We start from the raw sequence: 18,878 nt of genomic DNA, 5'->3' as shown, positions 1-18,878 counted from the left end.
ATTAGGCATAATGGGATAGAGCCTTGGGTGGTCTCAGAACTTCCAGCATACTATTTGTTGGAACAATCATTCTAGGATCTGTATGGTGTCTCTTTCAAATAGCATGTCTTCTAGGACAAGAAGGTAAGTCCTAGGTTTTTCTTTTGAGACTAAAGCTGGCCATTGATTGCTAAAAGGAGGGAGACCAAAAAAGAATTACATTTGTATCTATTTTGCACTGGAAAAAAATGAATTAATTACCCTTCTGTTTCCAAAGTAAACAGAGGAAATAAAATAGGGCAAGGTTTTATGGGAACCCCACCACCACTCCAGTGCTTGGTGAAAATCCCCTGGTTTCCCTGGAGAACAGCAGGATGTAAGCTGTTCCCGCCTCTTGCCCTGCTGGAAGCAATGATTTCAATTACCACTTAATAATGCGAAGAGATCAGTGCACAGATGACAAGGCCTCCTGGAGAATCACTTTGGTGTAGCTACTTTAGCAACTCTCCTCTTTGGAGTTTACTTAAATTACAGAATAGAACCATCCAGGCTTGTCAGGAGCCTGGAGAAAAGTATGACTCCAGTCCCCTTTGTGTGTCTAGCTGATGAGGTGAGAGGGAGGGAACCTGGCAGAGCTGGGCCAGGAAAGCTGAACAGTAGTCGCATGTCCTTTGCTTTGTTGAGTGTAAGGCTCTATACTGGATACCCTGTTATATGGGATGTGATCCAAGCTACATATGAGAGTGAATTTGAAGGTATGGCCTGTCACTCCATCCAATATTTCCTGACCCCACCTCCACCATCTGCCAGCTGCCTCTTTGGTTACTGGGTGAACAGGCAAGTAAGGACTACAAAATAAACCACTCCTTTTCAATGAATAATAACTTTGTAACTTTTTATAGTTATAGTCCTTTTCAAAAATTGTTTTGCATGCATTATATCATATGATCTTTGAAACCATCCGTGAAGTTTTATTTTTCACATTTGATGGATGACTACACCCATTATTTGATCATCACAACACTGTGAACATCCAAATCACTGTGAAATGAGCTTGATTCTCCCCATTTAATGGACAGTACCATCGATGTTTAGAAAGAGGCCAGAACTGGCCAAAACACCCCAGCAGGACAGGGGCAGAACCAAGTTAGGAACTCAAATCTTCTGAGTCCCAGTGTGGCACCGCTGACATTTCAACCAAGGGAACGACAGGTTCAAGTCATGATTCATTTCCTTTTCCAAGACCATCGAGCACAGAACCTAGAACAAACTCCCAGACGAATCCATGCCCAGAGTCTCTCACCAATCTTCTAAAAATGGTGTGAAATAGTGTTAGAAATCATATGAAGAGCAGCCTGTCTTATCCTATTTAGAATGTTAAGTGGACAGGGGAGTTGATCTGGGTCACTATGGAAACTGACAAGAATATATGCAAGGTTTTTCCGCTGGCTGTCCCTTTTGTTTCCCTAACTCCAAACTACCAAGCGACTCACCAAATCAGTTTGTGAAGAGAATAAGAAGCTTTAAATGGTCCAGGAATTTAAACCAAATGATGTATAGCAATCCAAGCATATCTTTCCTTAGAGGTGGTAACAAATCAGTGCCAACCAGGGTGCTGGGTATTGCCCACGGTGGACAGAGCAGTTGATACAAGGGCAGCAGGCATAACCTATGATTATAATCCTTTCCTTTCCTTTTAAAATAAATTCTGTGAAGGAAATGCTGCTTCTGACATTGTCATCATAAGATTCTATACTTTGGGGAAAAGAAACCAGTCAAGGAAGCTAGGCCTGAGGTAACAGCCCTCAGAAGTGATTAGCATGTCAAAGCGCATCCCTGGCCCTGGATCATGGAGGGGGCAGGGAGCATTCTGAGGGAATCTGAGGGTAGGGCTGGATTGAGCTGCAGTAGAGCTGACAGACACAGCAATGGCACTTAGCTTTGATGTCCTCATTTTTTTTTACTGTTTCCTGGTATGCGCCACCCCAATTTCTATATGACAGAACCAGCAAAATTTGAAATTCCTTATTGAAAACACTAAACAGTCTCACAATCTTTTCTTACCCAAAGAGATTGCCTTTTAAAAAACTAAGATTTATCCTGAAACTTGTTTTTTATTTTTAAGTACTATTAATAGCTCTATTAAGCTACCGGGGTTTCCCTGAAAATAAGACATCCTCCGAAAATAAGACCTAGTGCATGGAAAGATAAGACATCCCTTGAAAATAAGACCTAGCGCAACTTTGGGAGAAAAAGTTAATATAAGACACTGTCTTATTTTCGGGGAAAAAGGGTACTAGAGGCCCGGTACACAAAATTTGTGCATGGGTAGGGTCCTTAGGCCTGGCTGGAGATCAGGGCCAATCAGGGTCTTCCAGCTGCTGGCCGGGGCCTTCCTTCCCCTGGCTGGCAGCTGCCGGCTGCCCGCTGGGCCTTCCTTCATTTCAAACCACCCCCTGCATTCCTTGCCACCCCCTCGTGGTTAGCGCATGTCATAGCAAGCAGTCAAACTCAGTCAGTCGAACTCAGGAGGGGACAATTAGCATATTAGGCTTCTATTATGTAGCATAATAAAATGGTGGAACGACTGGTTGCTATGACGTGCACTGACCACCAAGGAACAGATGCTAAACACAGAAGCTGCCCCAGCCTGCAGGCTCTAGGCCAGCCAAGGCGGGTTCTAGTGGGGGCCCACCCTGATTGCCCTGCGGGTCACTCCACAGATCAGCCCTTATTGCTCGCCAGGCCTACAGACTCTACCCATGCATCAGCCTCTAGTATAGGATAATTGACATACCATAGAATTCACCCAAAAATATGCAACCCAGTGAATTTTAGTGTATTCTCAGAATTATGCACCCATCACTACAATCAACTTTAGAATATTTTTATCACCCCCAAATAAAATCCCATTTCCCATTAGCAGTCAACCCTATTAATTCCCCAACCCTCAGCCCTAGGCAACCATTGAACTACTTTCTGTCTCTATGGATTTGCCTATTCTGGACTTTTCATATAAATGGAATCAGAGAATATGTGAAATTTTGTGTCTGGCTTCTTTAACTTCGCATTCTGTTTTCAAGGTTCATCCATGTTATAGTGTCAGGAGGAAAAATAATTTTCCCTTTACCCTTCAGAGTTCTTGGCTGAGACAATGTGATAAAAACTGAATTAACAAGACAAGAACAAATTAATGTGTGTACTTCATGTGCACATGGGAGATACTTGGGGGAAAAATGTGTCATTCTCTGGAGTGACATAAATATCTTAACAGGAAAGAGGGATGGGTATGTGGCCTCTTCGGGAAGAGTAAATGGTTTGGGGGGAAGATGAATGGGCCCATAGAAGAATAGATCAGAGATATGACAGTTTGTGACAAAGTTTGTCTGGATCTAATATTCTAGTCTCCTCTCCTGTGATAAAAGTTAAATCTTCCCTGGCTGATGGAACTCTTGAGAGGGGATTTTATAACAGTGGAGTTCCTTTTGGAGGTTCTGTGTTTTGGCAGATAAGGGGAAGTTCAGAGACAGCCTATCCTTGCATCTACTGTTTTTCAAGTGCCTATAGCTCAAAATAATCAATATAATGACATGGCATAGTCTGGGGTAGATACGATACTGTCCTTCAGTAGCATGTACCATTGCTCTTTATCGCTGAATAATATTCTATCATATTGGTATATCACATTTTGTTTATCTGTTCACTAGTTGATGGACATTTAGGATGTTTCCCCTTTTGGCTGTTAGGTATAATGCTGCTATGAACATTCATGTACAAGAGTTTGTGTGAACATGTGTTTTTAAATCTCTCGGGGATATACCTAGCAGTGGAATTGCTGGGTTATATGGTAACTCTGATTTTCAACTTTTGGGGAACTGCTAGACTTTCCCAAAGCTATTGTACCATTTTACATTCCCACTAGCAATCCTTGCACATTCTCTACATCACTTGCTACTATTTGCCTCTTTGACTCAAGCGATCCTAGTGGATGGGGATTGATTTCTCATTGTGGATTTGACTTGCAGTTCCCCTGTGACTAACGATATTAAGCATCTTTTCATGTGCTTGTTGGCCATTTGTTCATCTTCCTTGGAAAAGCATCCGTTCAGATTCTTTGCCAGTGGTTTAGTTGATTTATTTGTCTTTTTGAGTCATAGGAGTTTATCTTGAAGCGTTTAACATCAGGTGTACTGGGGATGAAATTTCAAACTTGCCTTACCTCATGACATCATTCTGTGGTCAGAGAAGTTACCAGATCTTCTTCCTCTGTATGCGGTCAGCCCTGAGTCACTTCTCTATTGAGTCTGAGTGTGGTGGGGAAAGTTTCCAGTTCCCTGGACATGGCCTTTCACTGACATGGCTCAGAGGCTCTCTGAGAAGGGGAAGGTATGTGACATTGCCGTCTTCCGCGGCCATTGAAACCCTTACTGTTTTCAGTCTCCAAATAGAACCTCTCTTGTGTGAAATCCTCTCACCAGAGTTCCTGTCACTTTGTTAGGGAGGAAATCAATCTGGATGAATGTGAAGTATGTTGCCTGAATGCTAAAGGTGTTTTCTCACCTGTTGTCTGCAGAGACCAGTGATTCCTAAGGGGAGAAAACTACAACTTTAAGTACTCTATGTAATCCAGAGAAGAACACCAGTGAAGGACAAACTGTTTCTCCCATGTGTCAGCCTAGATTTCTAATTTAGCTTTGACATCCTCATATTCTACATATTCTTTATTTAATACATTCTTTTAAACATCAGGCCATATATCCTGGCTCTCCATTAGCCTGGCTCCTGGCTGTATATTACAATCACCTGGAAAACTTTTAAAAGCTACAGTGAGTGGTCAGATTATTATGATTTCTGAAGGCATAATAATCTCGCCACTCAGTACATATATATATATTAGAGGCCAAGTGCATGAATTCATGCATGGGTGGGGTCTGGCTAGCCTAGCTAGGGGGAGGGGGACATGGGCAGTTGGCCCGCCTGCCTGCTGGTTGAACTTCTGGTCGAGGGGACAATTTTCATATTAGGAGATTATACACTGAGTGGCCAGATTATTATGATCTTGAACACATAATAATCTGGCCACTCAGTGTTGGGGCCCTGCAACCAAAAAGTTTGATTTCACTGATCTGGCATTTACAGATTTCAAAGTTCCACTCATGATTCTAATATGCAGATAATTCTAAAACCTAAGCCCAGCTATTGCCAGCCTCTTAATTCATTATCCACTTAAGAACCCACTGCAGCACCTCTCAAACTTTATCAGGCGCAGGCATCATCTGGGAATCTTGTTAAAATGCAGATCTGGTTTGGTGGGTGTGGGGTGGGCCCTGAGGTCCTGGAATTCTAACAAGCCACCTGCTCAAAGCCTCAGAGTAGATGAGCCTAACAGAACCTTGATCTCTTCAAAAATTTAACTCCTTGAGATAGCCATCATGGAATCCAGTACGTGCTATTCTCCTTGTAAAAATAGGATTGAAAATCTATCATGGTCTATTCCGGCAGTCTGTGTTAAGATAAAGGTAGAATGATGAGCCTCCATATTAAATAAAATAATGATCCAGTTCCTTTAAAGTAGTCATAAAAATACTGCACAGCTGAGTGAATAAGTGACCTTGTGGGTCACATAATTGAAAGATATTGCTCTCTGGAGCCAGCCACAGGAGTCTCACTCTGTGATCTTGGAAATCACTTAATATCTGAGTCACTGTTTCCTCCATCAATTTTAAGTAGTAGAAGGTATTTCTCAGGGTGTTAGGAAGATGGCTGAAATCAGAAGTGCAAAGCGCCCATCAGTGCATGGGCCTCTGAATATGCCTAAAGAGAGGCTGAATCTTAAAAATAAAGTAAAATAAAATTTAAAAGAGCCATTGCATGACTAATGCGAATTTTCACTAAAATGTTTTGCATGAGGATTTAGAAAGATTCTCTTCTGCTTAATCCTCCAACTTGTCTTTTTCTCACCTCTGCCAACATTAAAATCATTCTTGGGAAAAGAAACCACCAAAGGACGAATTGAAGCTGAAATTGGAAAAAAAAAAATAAATAAAAGAATGCTACAACTTTGGCTTCATGAGAGACTACAACATATTTTGAAGAGATTTTTCTTTGTTCCCAAAAATAAAGCCACCTCTTTCTTTCTCACCACCTGCCTGAGTTACCACTCGATGAAAGAATGCCTAAATAGAATGTTTTAAGGTGCTCAGTCCTTTGAGACCCATCAGGTAAATGAGAGACTGAGAAGTAAAGTTACTATCATCAAAGGAAAAGCACTGCAAAAATAAAATTAAAAAAAATGATGTGTGTGTTTCCACTAAATAAATTGACCTTTCTTAATCAAATTCTTTTCTAACACTGAATGGAACCAAAAAATATTTCCATAAAAATTCTGGCCACAGTGAGAAAGTATTTAACATATTGTACTGATTTGCTAGCTTCCAGAAAACATAATTTTTATACTACACACTTCAGAGATACATTTTTAACAAATGATTAAGTAAGAAGCTTTTCTTCCCTTTATCATAGTAATTAGAAAAAACATTCTACTTGTTCCTCACCAGTGTGATAAGAGTGCATGAAGCGCTGTCTTCCTCACTGTTGTAGTCTTGGTTAGATTAACCTTTCAGTTTAAGAAAATAGCAAAAGCTATCTGACTGCTTTTCTTTGGTTAACAGAACAGAAGAAAACAAAACAAAAAAAGACAAGGTGAATCTGCATTCTTAGGGCGGGTTCCGGTGACAGAGCCAAAGCCCTGTGAATATGGGATTGGGATGGCAATGCGAGCACTTTAAGGTCCCTGCAACCCTGCAGGGTGCTAATCCTACTGCAGACAGAACTGTGAGGAACAGATGGGTGGGACAGAGGTGGGCTTCTGCTCTTTACCAAGATGGTGTATCTGGAGTCTTCACTACATTAACCCCCTCTCCGCTAACTTCCCCTGGGAGGGAAGAAGAGGTGGCAGATCCTTTTGTACATTAGGCTTGGAAAGTGAGCACAAGACATCCCTGTCAAAATTGCGTGGCTTTATTTGACCTTGGCTGTCCTTGCTGAGGGAAGAAACAGTTCTGTTCTGAAGCCAAAGGTGGATGTTACCTATCCCTTTGGATGTTTGCCTGTCTCCATCCAGAGGGCTAATTCATAAGCGCTCACTTCATCCTGCCTCTTTAAATTGATTGGCATGTCCTTTAATAATCACTTCAATTAATCGCTTTACTGTGCAAGTAGGGGGAAAAAATCAATGTAAAATGTAATGGTTCCTCCTGCCAGGGGCCCTATTGATTGTGTAACTAATGACTTTGAAATGATATGCCGTTATGCAAATCCCATCTGCTTGCGGGACCTTTGCCAGGCAGCCACAGAGAAACTGTGTTCTTTTGCTTCAGCTTTGATTTTTCCAGTGTCAGTTATCAAATACTGAAATCATTGTTAAGGATTATGACCCTAGTGAAGAGTGATACTTTAACGACAGATTTTGAGTGCTTATTGTATTATACAAATTGTGTGGGTCCCTATATCTCTCACATTCATCAGCTACTCAGTTTATCCAAAACTAAATAATGTCCATGCTATTAAGTCTATGTGTTTGTCTAAACACATTGTTTTAAAAACTTCAGTCAGAAATGTTTTTGGCCAATGTTCCTGGGGAAAAAAATCATTGTTTCAAAGACAAGTGTTTAGGAGCTCTGAGTAAGGTGTAATACATGAAAATTAACATTAATTTTCAGAGTCATCAAGGCTTATCAGAAGTTGAGATTTGCATAATATTAGCATTTGCCCCACCTGCCTATGGGTTACTCACAACCAGAAGACCACAAGGCAAGAAGCACTAAAGGATGGGTTACAGGAAGAATCCTTAATGAAATGCCTTGGTATGTCAGTGGGTGGAAAGTAGGGTAAATGGTGTCATCTGTGAAAGTTGGAACTCACCTTTGGGAGGGATGAGAATAGCTATAACACCATAATCCCTCACCCCTCACTTCTCAAGACAGCTGTGGAAAAGCGTCAGCCCCATCTTTGGAAAAACAAAGCATGAGCAACTTCCCTTGCGATTTGGTAGGGAATGTGACCTGAGTAAGAGTTTAATTCTAGGACATTGGGTGGGGTAAAATAAAGGACTTTTTCTTTTCTTTTGTGGTGCTTTTAGACATTTATTATTTCTATAAAATCTGATAATGAAAATATTATGTTTGGAAATACAGTAAAGCACAAAGACGACGAAAATATAATCCATAAGCCTAACACTCGGAGATAAGCTCTGTTGATATTTTGATGTGATTTATTGATTTGTTCTAAAGGAGTGATTTCTATAGCACAGCCCAGATGGTTCTACAGTTAAGGGATAGGCTATATAAATAACATTTTTCTTTTCTTACGATTGTGGTCTGTGTTCTTCTGCTTTTTCTTTTCATGATGAAGATAAACTTGCTAGTCCTGAGTGCTCTGTGTTGCCTGAAATAACTCTGTGGGCCTGGCCAGGGGAGCTGTGCCCTGGGTGACCCTCTCCAACCTTTCAGAACTATCCCATGCTCCTTCTTGAAGGAAAAATGCACCTTTCAGATGTTTCTCGGTTGCTGTTTGACTGGAAGTGCAGCTCGTTAACCTGCTTTCCTTTGCTTTTTGTGCCTTCTCTTCTCTTTCCTCTTGCCCTGGTTCGTCAACTTCTATTCTTCTCTGTTTCAGCAAAACAATATCAGTCAAGGTAATTGATGATGAGGAATATGAGAAAAACAAGACCTTCTTCCTTGAGATTGGAGAGCCCCGCCTGGTGGAGATGAGTGAGAAGAAAGGTGGGGGAGCTGCTCCAGGGCTGAGCCCCACAGCTTCTGCTGGCCGGTGCCACCCTGGATGCCTGCACTCTTCAGAACGTGACTTCCAACACACATATCCCTCCCGCTATGTAACAGGGCATAGATCTCACCTGGGGCCAGCTCGGGCCTGCCTGGAGCTCCACTGGCCAGTTTGGGCCACTCTGCCTATTATAAGTTTGAGCTATTCATTTTCAGTGCAGGCAATCAAGCTTCCATTTCTAGGAGAGTTGAAGCAGATGCTTGCTATGCCAAAATGAAACCAACTTTCTGATTTCTCTTCCTAATCCGGGATACCTCCTGACTGCTCACTGGAGCAGGGAGAATTTGTGAATGTGACAAATGAGCAAAGAAAACAATGGGGGCCAGCTGAGAGCACCCCAAGATGCCCTTTTACATACTCCAGGAGGTCCATGTGTTGCCATTTCTCCCTCCATAACATCACAGTAACATTCGGCTTGGTGAACACCTAGCATGAGCGTGTGACTCCAACCATTTGTTTTGCCTTTGTCTTGTGTTCCCACAGGAAGATCATTACCATTAAAATATTTGACCGTGAGGAATATGAGAAAGAGTGCAGTTTCTCCCTTGTGCTTGAGGAACCAATATGGATAAGAAGAGGAATGAAAGGTGTGAGAGTATACAAAGACGTACCAGCGAGAAATTGTACTCTTCTCTCTCCGTGTCTCCCTACTCTCACACTTAACTCTCTCCTCTTCCTCGGCTTCCAAGTACTATACTTCATTTCCTCTGAAGCTTTAGCAGTTTCATTTCCCTTCCCTAACAAGTGCACCAAGCTCTGCCCCATTTTCTTCGGGAAATGCCAACTAACCTTGACCGGAACCAGATTTAATCAATGCTGGAAGAGATTTCTGGCACTCAGAAATGATTATATATAATAAATTATAACAGAATGATTCGTGTGTTTAGTTTTTCAAACTGTTCAGGGGTCATTCTCAAATGTGGTTCCAACTATTAAAATCACCCCTAAAATGTTAGTGATAAAGACTACCTAATACCTGTTAGCCGTGGTAAATGTGTCTAATGGCAACAAATGGGAAATTTCAAAAGAATTAAGTAAGTAGGTTTTTTCAAAAGACCAGGTTTCAAAAAAATATTTAATAAGAACAAAATATCTTAAAGAGTAGCGGCATCAATATTCTAGTGCTCATTTGGACATACTATTTTTATATGATCAAATATGACATTTAAAAGGCACCATATGTAGGAAACCATAGTCATATAAATTTTCTTTAAGTAGGAAGGATATGGCCTTTCAGTAGGAATTTAGCCCTTGCTTAAGGCCTATCCACTCTTATGCTCCAGAATCTTTCTTTCTTTATAGAATTGACAAATTTTAACATGTATAGTAAAGAGAAAAGAATAAGCAGCCATATCCTCAGAATAATTTTTTTTGGTTAATTTGTACTTATACATGTAGAAAATATTTGAATACAGAAGACAATTTCTTTGTCCTCTTCGACTTCATATCTATTTTATGTGGCCTATATTTGCTAAGAAAGGGCAATAATTTTATGTCAGCTTTAAAGAAAATTTTTTATTCTGAATTATTGAGGACTTCCTATAATTATCTTCTACTAGTGGCCATTTAAAAAGGAGTTCTATTCATTTAATTATATGTATAAATTGAGAATGCTACCTATTAACTGGCATAGAAACAATTGGTTAGATGGACCACTTTGCAAAAAAATTTATACTTTTACTTGTAAAAAAACAAAATATATAGGACTAATTTTTATACAGACCCAACATTTGGAGGAATTTAATCCCACATTTGTAAGAACTCAGTGTCCTCAGAGTCCTTTAGGGGGAAAAAAAAGTTTATGTTCCTGACTTAATCACATTCAAAATCATAACAGAAGCCTTTGGAATATGGAAATAAAAACCACTGGGGAGCCATTTTAATTCAGCCTGTTTAATATGTTCCATGGACAGCAGGCAGAAGGAAAAGACACTTTAGAAAATTGTACTGATTTCTTACAAAGATGGGATCAAAAATGCCTCATTAACATACAGGAAGAAGCACTTACTTCTCCATAAATTCCTCTCTAAAGGGAGCGCATCTTAGATACAGTTCTTTCAGTTGTCATTGCTATAAAATATGCCCTCATGTAAAAGCAAATTAAAATTCCTTAATGGCACTCTTCATTTTTGCACCCGCCAAGTAGATTCTTATTACTATAAATAAAATCACTCACTTGTTTCAGGAAGTCTCTTCTAATGCCACTACCATTAGAAGGAAAATTGGGCCTGAAAAACTAATTAGAATATTCCATCTATTATACTACTCTGGAAGTCATTTATTTGATACTTTCAGCCAGGTAGCTTCCACCAAAATGAAGTGCTTCAGTATAATCTGGGTTTAAAACACATAACCTGAAAGACAAATTATATATGCTCCCCCTACACACACACACACACAGCCATGCCTTATCGGTTTTTCCATAGAATTAGGTGTCCACAGAAACATTCAGGCTTGTCCAATTATAATGTGCAGAAGTCATAGGTAAGAACAGAAAAATAAGCACTAACTCCTGGGATTTGAGTTTTGAGGACTTAAAAAACATAAGCATTCATTGATGGCCAAAATATCATGCCAGTAGAACCTACAGAGAGAGAACTTTATCTTGAGCCAAAGTGTCCTTCCAAAAAGTTTGGCCAAGATGAAATTTCCCAAGATGTTTTATCTGTTTTCATTAAATGAAAGGTATAACGCCTGAGATCTTGGATGATTTAAGATTTTCATATATTGCATTAACTAACTCCCAGGCAATATTTCAGGAAAAGACTCACTCAAATAAAGTTTAGAATTAACTTCATAAAATGTTTCTACTATACTTGATAAACTAGATATATATACTTTGTCTAAGCATAGACAGTAGAAATGTTTGACTAAATGTCAAGCGATAATGATATATAGAATGAACTATATATAGAGATAAATATTACTCAGTCACACACATTTGCAGAAATTCGTGTTGGAATTATCGAGAAATATTACCAATGCCGCATTTCTTTGGGATGCACCAATTTTTTATCAGTGGCTGCCTGCCACTGTCATCAGATCTGCCTGGATTTCTTTCTGCTGATATTCCTCTTCCTTTCATTATTCATCTGGTCTCTTATTCTGTGTTTGTCTTTGTCTGTTTCCTTCACAGCCCTGTTATTGAATGAGCTTGGTAAGCATTTCATTTCTTGCATTTCCTTTCCATTGTTAGAGGTTAATTTCCATTTCTGTCAGGTGATACAATAGCTTTCTGACTTTTATTTCTGTTGACTTACTGGCAAAATTGTGGTTTAGACCCATTGGCCTCGTTTTTGTTAAGGTCAGATTTATATTCCAGTTTTAGTTTAACCTTTTGAAAAATCAGTCATTTCCTAGGCATGCACAGAATTAAATGTGTGCACTGAATCCTATCATCTTAAAAGAATGATTAGTGATTAAGTCATGAACAAATGTTTTCATATTTTTCTTAATTGTAAATATAATTTGGCCAGTTTTTACCCCTTGGATGGGTTGTCAAACAGTCTGATATCACTGATATTTGTTATTTAGAGTGTGGCTTAAATAAATTGTAACATTTATTTTTTTTTCTTTTTTAGGTGGCTTCACAATAACAGGTATGAATTTTTAAAGTCTAATGACATCAAATTTTACTTTTTACTGTCTGTTTTCATCATATATTGTATGCATTTTTAAAAAATCATTTGTCATTTTTACTTTCTTTTAATGAAGGAAAATGCCTGTATGGTAAGATAATTTTTTAATGTTCCTCATTTTCTTTAAATACCCTTAATATCCAAACCAAAACCTCATCTTATGTAACCTGTATATTAACACTTAGCTATGGCACATGGTGTGTTCTTGCTGATTTTAGACATTCAACATTTTACACACTAACAACGTGCGTGTTGTATTCATTTACACGCAAATTTAAAACATCCTATAAATTGTTCACATTTTGACCCTGGTCAGTTTACAAATGTCCACCTAGCCCTGGCGATGTGCAGTGTCCCCTGCTAGATGTTCCAAAATGTACCAGAGTAACTAAGACAAGGAAACATAGGAGTTGACATCTAAGACTTCTCCACAGCCCAAGCTCAGGATACCAATAGTAACTAATATTCTGTTGGGAGAAGGCCCATCCCATCATCCCACCACACCAATATGGACAAACCCCTCTCTGGGGACTCAAGTTTTATTAACACTTATAATTTAATGAGTAATATTTCTACCAGTAGAAGTGCATTACAAAATGCTCTACAAAAACTGAAAATGCCAGCCAAAAAGTACAAAACCCTTAAATTCAGAATGGTACCAGCCTGTGTGGACAGCACTGGTTAGCATGACTCTAAAGCTATTTTCTTGTATATGGAAGTAAGGTATTTCCTTACAGCATTGCCACTTTTTATCCTTAATGTTTCCTCACCCTTTTAAAATCATCTATGCAGATTTAGAGGACGATAAATATCAAACATCTAATATAGTGTGTAGATATTAGTATTCTCATTTTTTTCCTGAAATCAGATAGCTGAACAAAACAACAACAACAACAAAAAATTAAGGATATATTGCCAAATATTTTAATGTTGAAAATGCTATTGGGGAAGTCAGGGTTAACCTCAACCATTGTTAGTGTAAACTCATGATTCAGTAGCTCCAACATGATTCTGTCCAAAGTGGAAATTTCTGAGTATGAGCAATTTCACATGGACTCTTACTCTCCTCTGCCTCTCAGACAAAACATTTAATGACACAATGATTCATAGACTCTCAGAGACATAGAAATTGAAAAGGATAAAAATGTTAAACAGGACAAGTGCTGGTAGAGGATTTGTTAAATCTGACTCATCTGAAGCTCTCCCAGGTCAAGTCTCCCAGTTCATGCATGCTGTTTTTAAATCCAAGTTCAGGAATTTCCATTTCTTTTTAAAGTTTTTATCTTCTTTTCCTCGTTCACCATTTTAATTCCTTGAAGTCTTTCTGGAAATATTCTGTTTCTGTTACCCAGTATGTTAATTATCCTGGTGAGATTTGAGGAAGATAGAATTTGGGCAAAGGTTAACTTCCTGGCTTCTTTGAATTAATTTTTTTAAAGTCAAGCAATGTAGAAATACTATAGTACCCAGCAGCACCTTCAGCCCTATGCGGACTGATAATGAAACCCGAACTAAAAATCTCTGGCTGTAGGACAAATGCCTTATTAAAATGCATTGAGGTGTTTGGATAGCTATTTCCTTGAACATTGAATGTCAGGATTTTGCTTTGAGGGTCTTCCTTCCATATCACTTGAAACATCTTCTCTTTTAGTATAGAGGTAATTGGATCCCAGTTTCTTTTCTCAGAAACTATTCCTATAAAGCTCTCGAATGTCTGTGAAGTTATGTCCAATATTTGCTGTCTTGGACACATCTTGCATCCAAGAGAGCAGAGTCACTTCTGAAGGTTTCTATTATTTCATGTATTAAATCAAGTCCTTTCTTATTTCTGAAACTTTCATCTGACACAGCAGTTTTTGTGTTGACACTACCTCTTCCCAAGACTTGAAATTGATGGTATTAGAACGAGAGAAAGTTCCAGAACTTTGTGGAAATCTCTTCATTGGCCTCTCACTTTACATGACCCTTCTCCAGAACTCGGCTGGAAAGCCTGGGATCTGCTCTACAGATGCTCCTGGGGAACGTTCTGAGACTTTGGTCTCCACAGTCTAAAGCAGCTTTAAGTCCCAAGGAGTTCTTCTTTGAAGTGTGTTTGAGGTTTTGAAGGCAAGGCTTTGAGGTATAGGGGTAATGGAGAGAAATTAATCTAGCCTTTGGGGTTTTTTAAAGAATTTTTTTTTTATTGATTTTTAGAAAGAAAGAGAGAAACATCAATGTGAAAACTAACATCAGTTGCCTCTTGCACACCCTCAGTTGGGCATCAAGCTTGCAATCTGAGCATTTGCTCTGACTAAGAATCACACCAGCAACCTTTTGGTGCATGTGGTCTGATAATGAGACCTGAACTAAAAATCTTTCTGGCTGTAGGACAAATGCCTTATTAAAATGCATTGAGGTGTTTGGATATCTATTTTCTTGAACATTGAATGTGTAAGAATTTTGCTTTGAGGGTCTTTCTTCCATATCACTTGAAACATTTTCTCTTTTAGTATCTAGGTCATTGGATCCCAGTTTCTTTTCTCAGAAACTATTTCTTTAAAGCTCTCAAGTGTCTGTGCAGTTATGTCAAATCTCATGCACCCAATCAACTGAGCTACGCTGGCCAGGGCTAGCCTTTGGATTTTGCCTGCAGCTTTTATGTGTCTTGTGTAGCTGAATGTGAAAATCTCAATTTGAAGCAGGATATATGGAAATTTAAAAAATTGTTTGGTGCACAGCCCAGCACCTATATTTCAGAGATCTCATTACTTAGTGGTGGCCATAAAGTCCTAGAGGTACTTCTGGAATTTGTAAATATTTACCTATTGCTCCTAGAGCTTGCCTCTTTGAAAGGCTCTTGTTTGGACCTATGAGCTCATAAAACCCTATTCATTATAGCTCATTAGAGTTTGTAAAGTAATTCTTGTTTATTATATCATTTAATCCTCAATCCTTAGGGAGGAAGATGTTATTGTTCTCATGTACAGGAGAGGAAATGAGGATGCAAAGAGATTGACCCATCTACCCCACATCATCCATTCAAGACTCAGGGCTAAGCCCTCTGACTTAAGTCCAAGGCCATGTGATGAGTGTTCCAATCCCAGCAGTTTTATTGCCTTTCTCCTGACCACTTCATTCCTTCCTGCATCGTCATCTTTTTTCAATTCAAAGCCCAGCTGTTTCATAGATGCCATCAGCATGAATGCTAGTCATATGAAAAACTGGGGGGACCCCAAAAGAGGGTCCACATAGTTGGGATATTTTTAATAAAATGGAGCATTCTGGCTCAGTTAGGAGAAAAGAGAGTCGTGTCTGATGCCTCAAACAGGCAGCGGCAGAGTTCCTTAATTAATTCAAAGTATATAACAGTCAGTATACCTCCTTTAAAAGTTAGTCTTCCAATCACAGTATGCTCATCATGTAATAGACTAAATTAGGCACATAGAAGGAAGCCACACTATGAAGATTCTGACATTTATAAACTTCAGAGTAACAAACCCCCTTCAAGTTCAGTTTTATTTTAAAATTGGGGAAGGAAAAAAGTCTCCTGGAAGATAAGTGCTTGGTCAAATTTAGACAGCAAGCATATAATAAAGTTGAAACCAAATCCTCAATCTCATGATTCCGAGATCAGGTTTGGGTAGCTCATACTAGAAGCCAATAGCAAAATCGGGAGTTTGATGAAAACCCTAGGCCTAGGGAATCCAAACAGTTGCTATGACCATGGTATATCTTGCAAAGACAACACTCTCCCATTCACAATTTCCAGGAAATATGTAACGTTTTCCCAGATGTTATGTTACTTGACCCTCAAACAAACTTGTGACATAGACATAGCAGGTAACTATTGTTCCTGCTCCACACGTGAAAAAACTGGGGAAATGGCCTACTCTGGGCTATGTCGTTGGCACCAGTAGGAAAACCAGGCTACCTTTCATCACACCAAGTGCTTTCCATTGTTTCATGATGCCTCTGGAGGAAGAAACTTAGAGGACGTGAATATCCCATTTCAGAAACCTGCAGGAATCTGGCTGCTCCCCCTTCTGTGGCATGTGTGGTTCATTCACATGATCTGGTTTGGCTTATAGAACACTTGCTCTGTTCACCTCTCACTTCTGCAACCTACATCGGAGCGACCTATGAGCACTCAGTCCTCTAACATTGCTTGTGATGTGTGCATCTCAGTGTGATGTTCAGCTTACTAACTCTACAGAGCTCTACTCGCAAACCTATGCAATGCTTCCTGCTGACTTTCTGCCTGTCCTTTTGCTAGGCCAACCTGTCTTCAGGAAAGTTCATGCTAGAGAACATCCGATTCCCTCTACTGTAATCACCATTACAGGTACTCGTTTCATCATGCTCCTAGAAAACCAGTGTAATTAATTTGAAGTAACTGCCTTCAAATGTTCTTCAGGTCTTTAGACATTAAAGTGACCCAGGTTAGCCCCTGTCCCCTCTAAGCTATTGCTAAACAATGCAGTGGCTCTCTGTACCGGGGGTGATGGCAGATCAGCAGCAACAATACAGGACTGGAGGTGTGCATGGAAGAGGAATTAGCATGGACCATTAGAGGGGATTGATCCCAATGGCCTCTCACTCTCATGTTTCAATATATCCTATATTTCTTGCAAATCTTGCTTCTCAAGCATGGGCCTTTCATTCCAAGTATAATGAAGTCTCTTTGAAGGCAAGCCATATTTCTTCTCAGATCCCGCCTTTCCTGCCTTCAGCCAACACGATGTGAGCCATATGTGCACAGATGATAGCCCATCTGTGCGGTTGGCAGGGTGACTGGAGGATCCCACAATTACCCCAGATCTCCCTAGGTTCAGAGCCCACAAACCATCTCCTTGATCTGCATCTCTGGACGAGGACACAGATATTCACTCTTTTGTATCACCACAACCCCTCACCTGCTATGGCAGTAGAAACAGGTCTATCTGCCCCAGTAACACCTTCTTTATCCCCACTTCCCACATCCCTACTCAATGATCTTGATACCTAGCCCTGACTGCAGAATTGTTCCAGAATGTTCCTCGTGGAAACAAAATTACAAAGTCTCCTCAGCTCTTACCAGAGAGGCCAGCACTGAACACTGTCAAGAGCTCTGGGCTCTCAGGCTTTTAGCATAAATCTGAGTCAAAGATTAAAATAGCCTGGAGCCAACTGTCCCACCATTGGATTTGTATCCCTTTCCAAATTTGAGGTTGTTTGTTAAGATTAAAAATGGCAAATACATTAAGAAGAATCAACAGTAGCTCCTCAGGCACAGATCTGTGGGTGGTATTGTTTTCTAATAGGGGCCCCTCTCAACCCTTCACGGTTCACAGTGACACTGCGTCAAAATGCAGCCTGAGCCCAAAAGCAGCAGCAGCACTTGTGCATCCCTCTGCTCTGTCCAGATCCCATGGACCCACTAGCTTCTGTTGCTTACTGTCCACAAAACCAAGTACTCAGGAGAAGGGAGGTTCCCGTACGCGTGATTTTATCACAGGATTGTTTTATGTCCTATCAATGCTGATTTTAATAGTGGCTATTAATTATACATTTTATCTTTTAAGTTGTGTTGGTTGTTTAAGACCATGATGTTATATGATTTATTATCAGCTTGTTAATAAAATATGAGTTTGAAAAGTACACATGTATATATATATATATATATATATATATATATATATATATATACACACACACACACACACACAGAAAATCAATTTTCTCACTCTGCATAAGTAAGGAAATGAAACTGATTTGATCACAGTAAATGGGCTGCATTTGATCTACCACTCAAAGTGAAAAGGAAACAAACATAATAGATAATTTAAAAATGCTGTTAAACTATTTCTCTTTAAATTTTTTTTTTTTTTAAAAAAGAGGACACTTTTTAAAAAGAAAAATTGCTATCTTCTTTGCCAGTGTCAAAAATTTGCACCATAAATGCTAATTGGTCAGTATCATTATAGAGCAATAATAGGATTTACCCAGCTGCCCTTTCTCAGTAACATATAAGTAGAGGGAGATCTTACACGTTCGTGACATTTAGCCAATGAAATTAGCCCTGACCCTTCCAAGACACTGAGCCTTTGTGCTTTGACTTCTCTCTGCCTGGAATGCCCCTCCTTACCACCTCCTAAGCCATCTTTCCACCACCTTCACCTGACAAGCTTCTATACGTGCTTCAAGGCCAATTTCAAATACCTCCTCTGTCCTGAAGCCTTCCCAGACTCCTCCAGGCAGAGTGAGCTGCTTCTCCACCTGGTCCCTCAGCCCTTACCTTGCACTATAGCAAGTTGTCCCACCCACATGCCTAGCATCCCACTAGACTAGCGGTCGGCAAACTCATTAGTCAACAGAGCGGCAAACCTCAGTTTATCAGCCGTATGTGGCTGGAGAGCCGCAGTTTGTTGACCCCTGCACTAGACCATGGGTTCCTGGGAA

At 39.7% G+C, this 18,878-nt stretch overlaps 1 protein-coding gene across 22 annotated transcripts in view; it reads left to right on the top strand.

Moving 5' to 3' along the window:
- Positions 1-18,878, top strand: part of SLC8A1 (solute carrier family 8 member A1) — a 307,087-nt gene that overhangs the window by 217,222 nt on the left and 70,987 nt on the right. For 5 of the 22 annotated variants that reach the window (XM_045580686.1, XM_045580675.1, XM_036435118.2 and 2 more), the window contains 5 exons: positions 8,656-8,762; positions 11,960-11,980; positions 12,405-12,422; positions 12,538-12,552; positions 16,714-16,782. In XM_045580686.1, coding sequence (XP_045436642.1) covers positions 8,656-8,762; positions 11,960-11,980; positions 12,405-12,422; positions 12,538-12,552; positions 16,714-16,782 — 230 coding nt within the window. Of the gene's footprint in view, positions 1-8,655; positions 8,763-9,306; positions 9,411-11,959; positions 11,981-12,404; positions 12,423-12,537; positions 12,553-16,713; positions 16,783-18,878 lie in introns of all 22 variants that reach the window. The other 17 variants (XM_045580684.1, XM_036435130.2, XM_045580688.1 and 14 more) reach the window with 8 other exon arrangements.

The sequence above is a fragment of the Pipistrellus kuhlii genome, unplaced genomic scaffold (assembly GCF_014108245.1).
Source record: "Pipistrellus kuhlii isolate mPipKuh1 unplaced genomic scaffold, mPipKuh1.p scaffold_m20_p_13, whole genome shotgun sequence".
NCBI classification, from domain to species: domain Eukaryota; kingdom Metazoa; phylum Chordata; class Mammalia; order Chiroptera; family Vespertilionidae; genus Pipistrellus; species Pipistrellus kuhlii.
The sequence above is the reverse complement of the archived record's forward strand: the minus strand, read 5'-3'. Positions and strand labels throughout refer to the sequence as shown.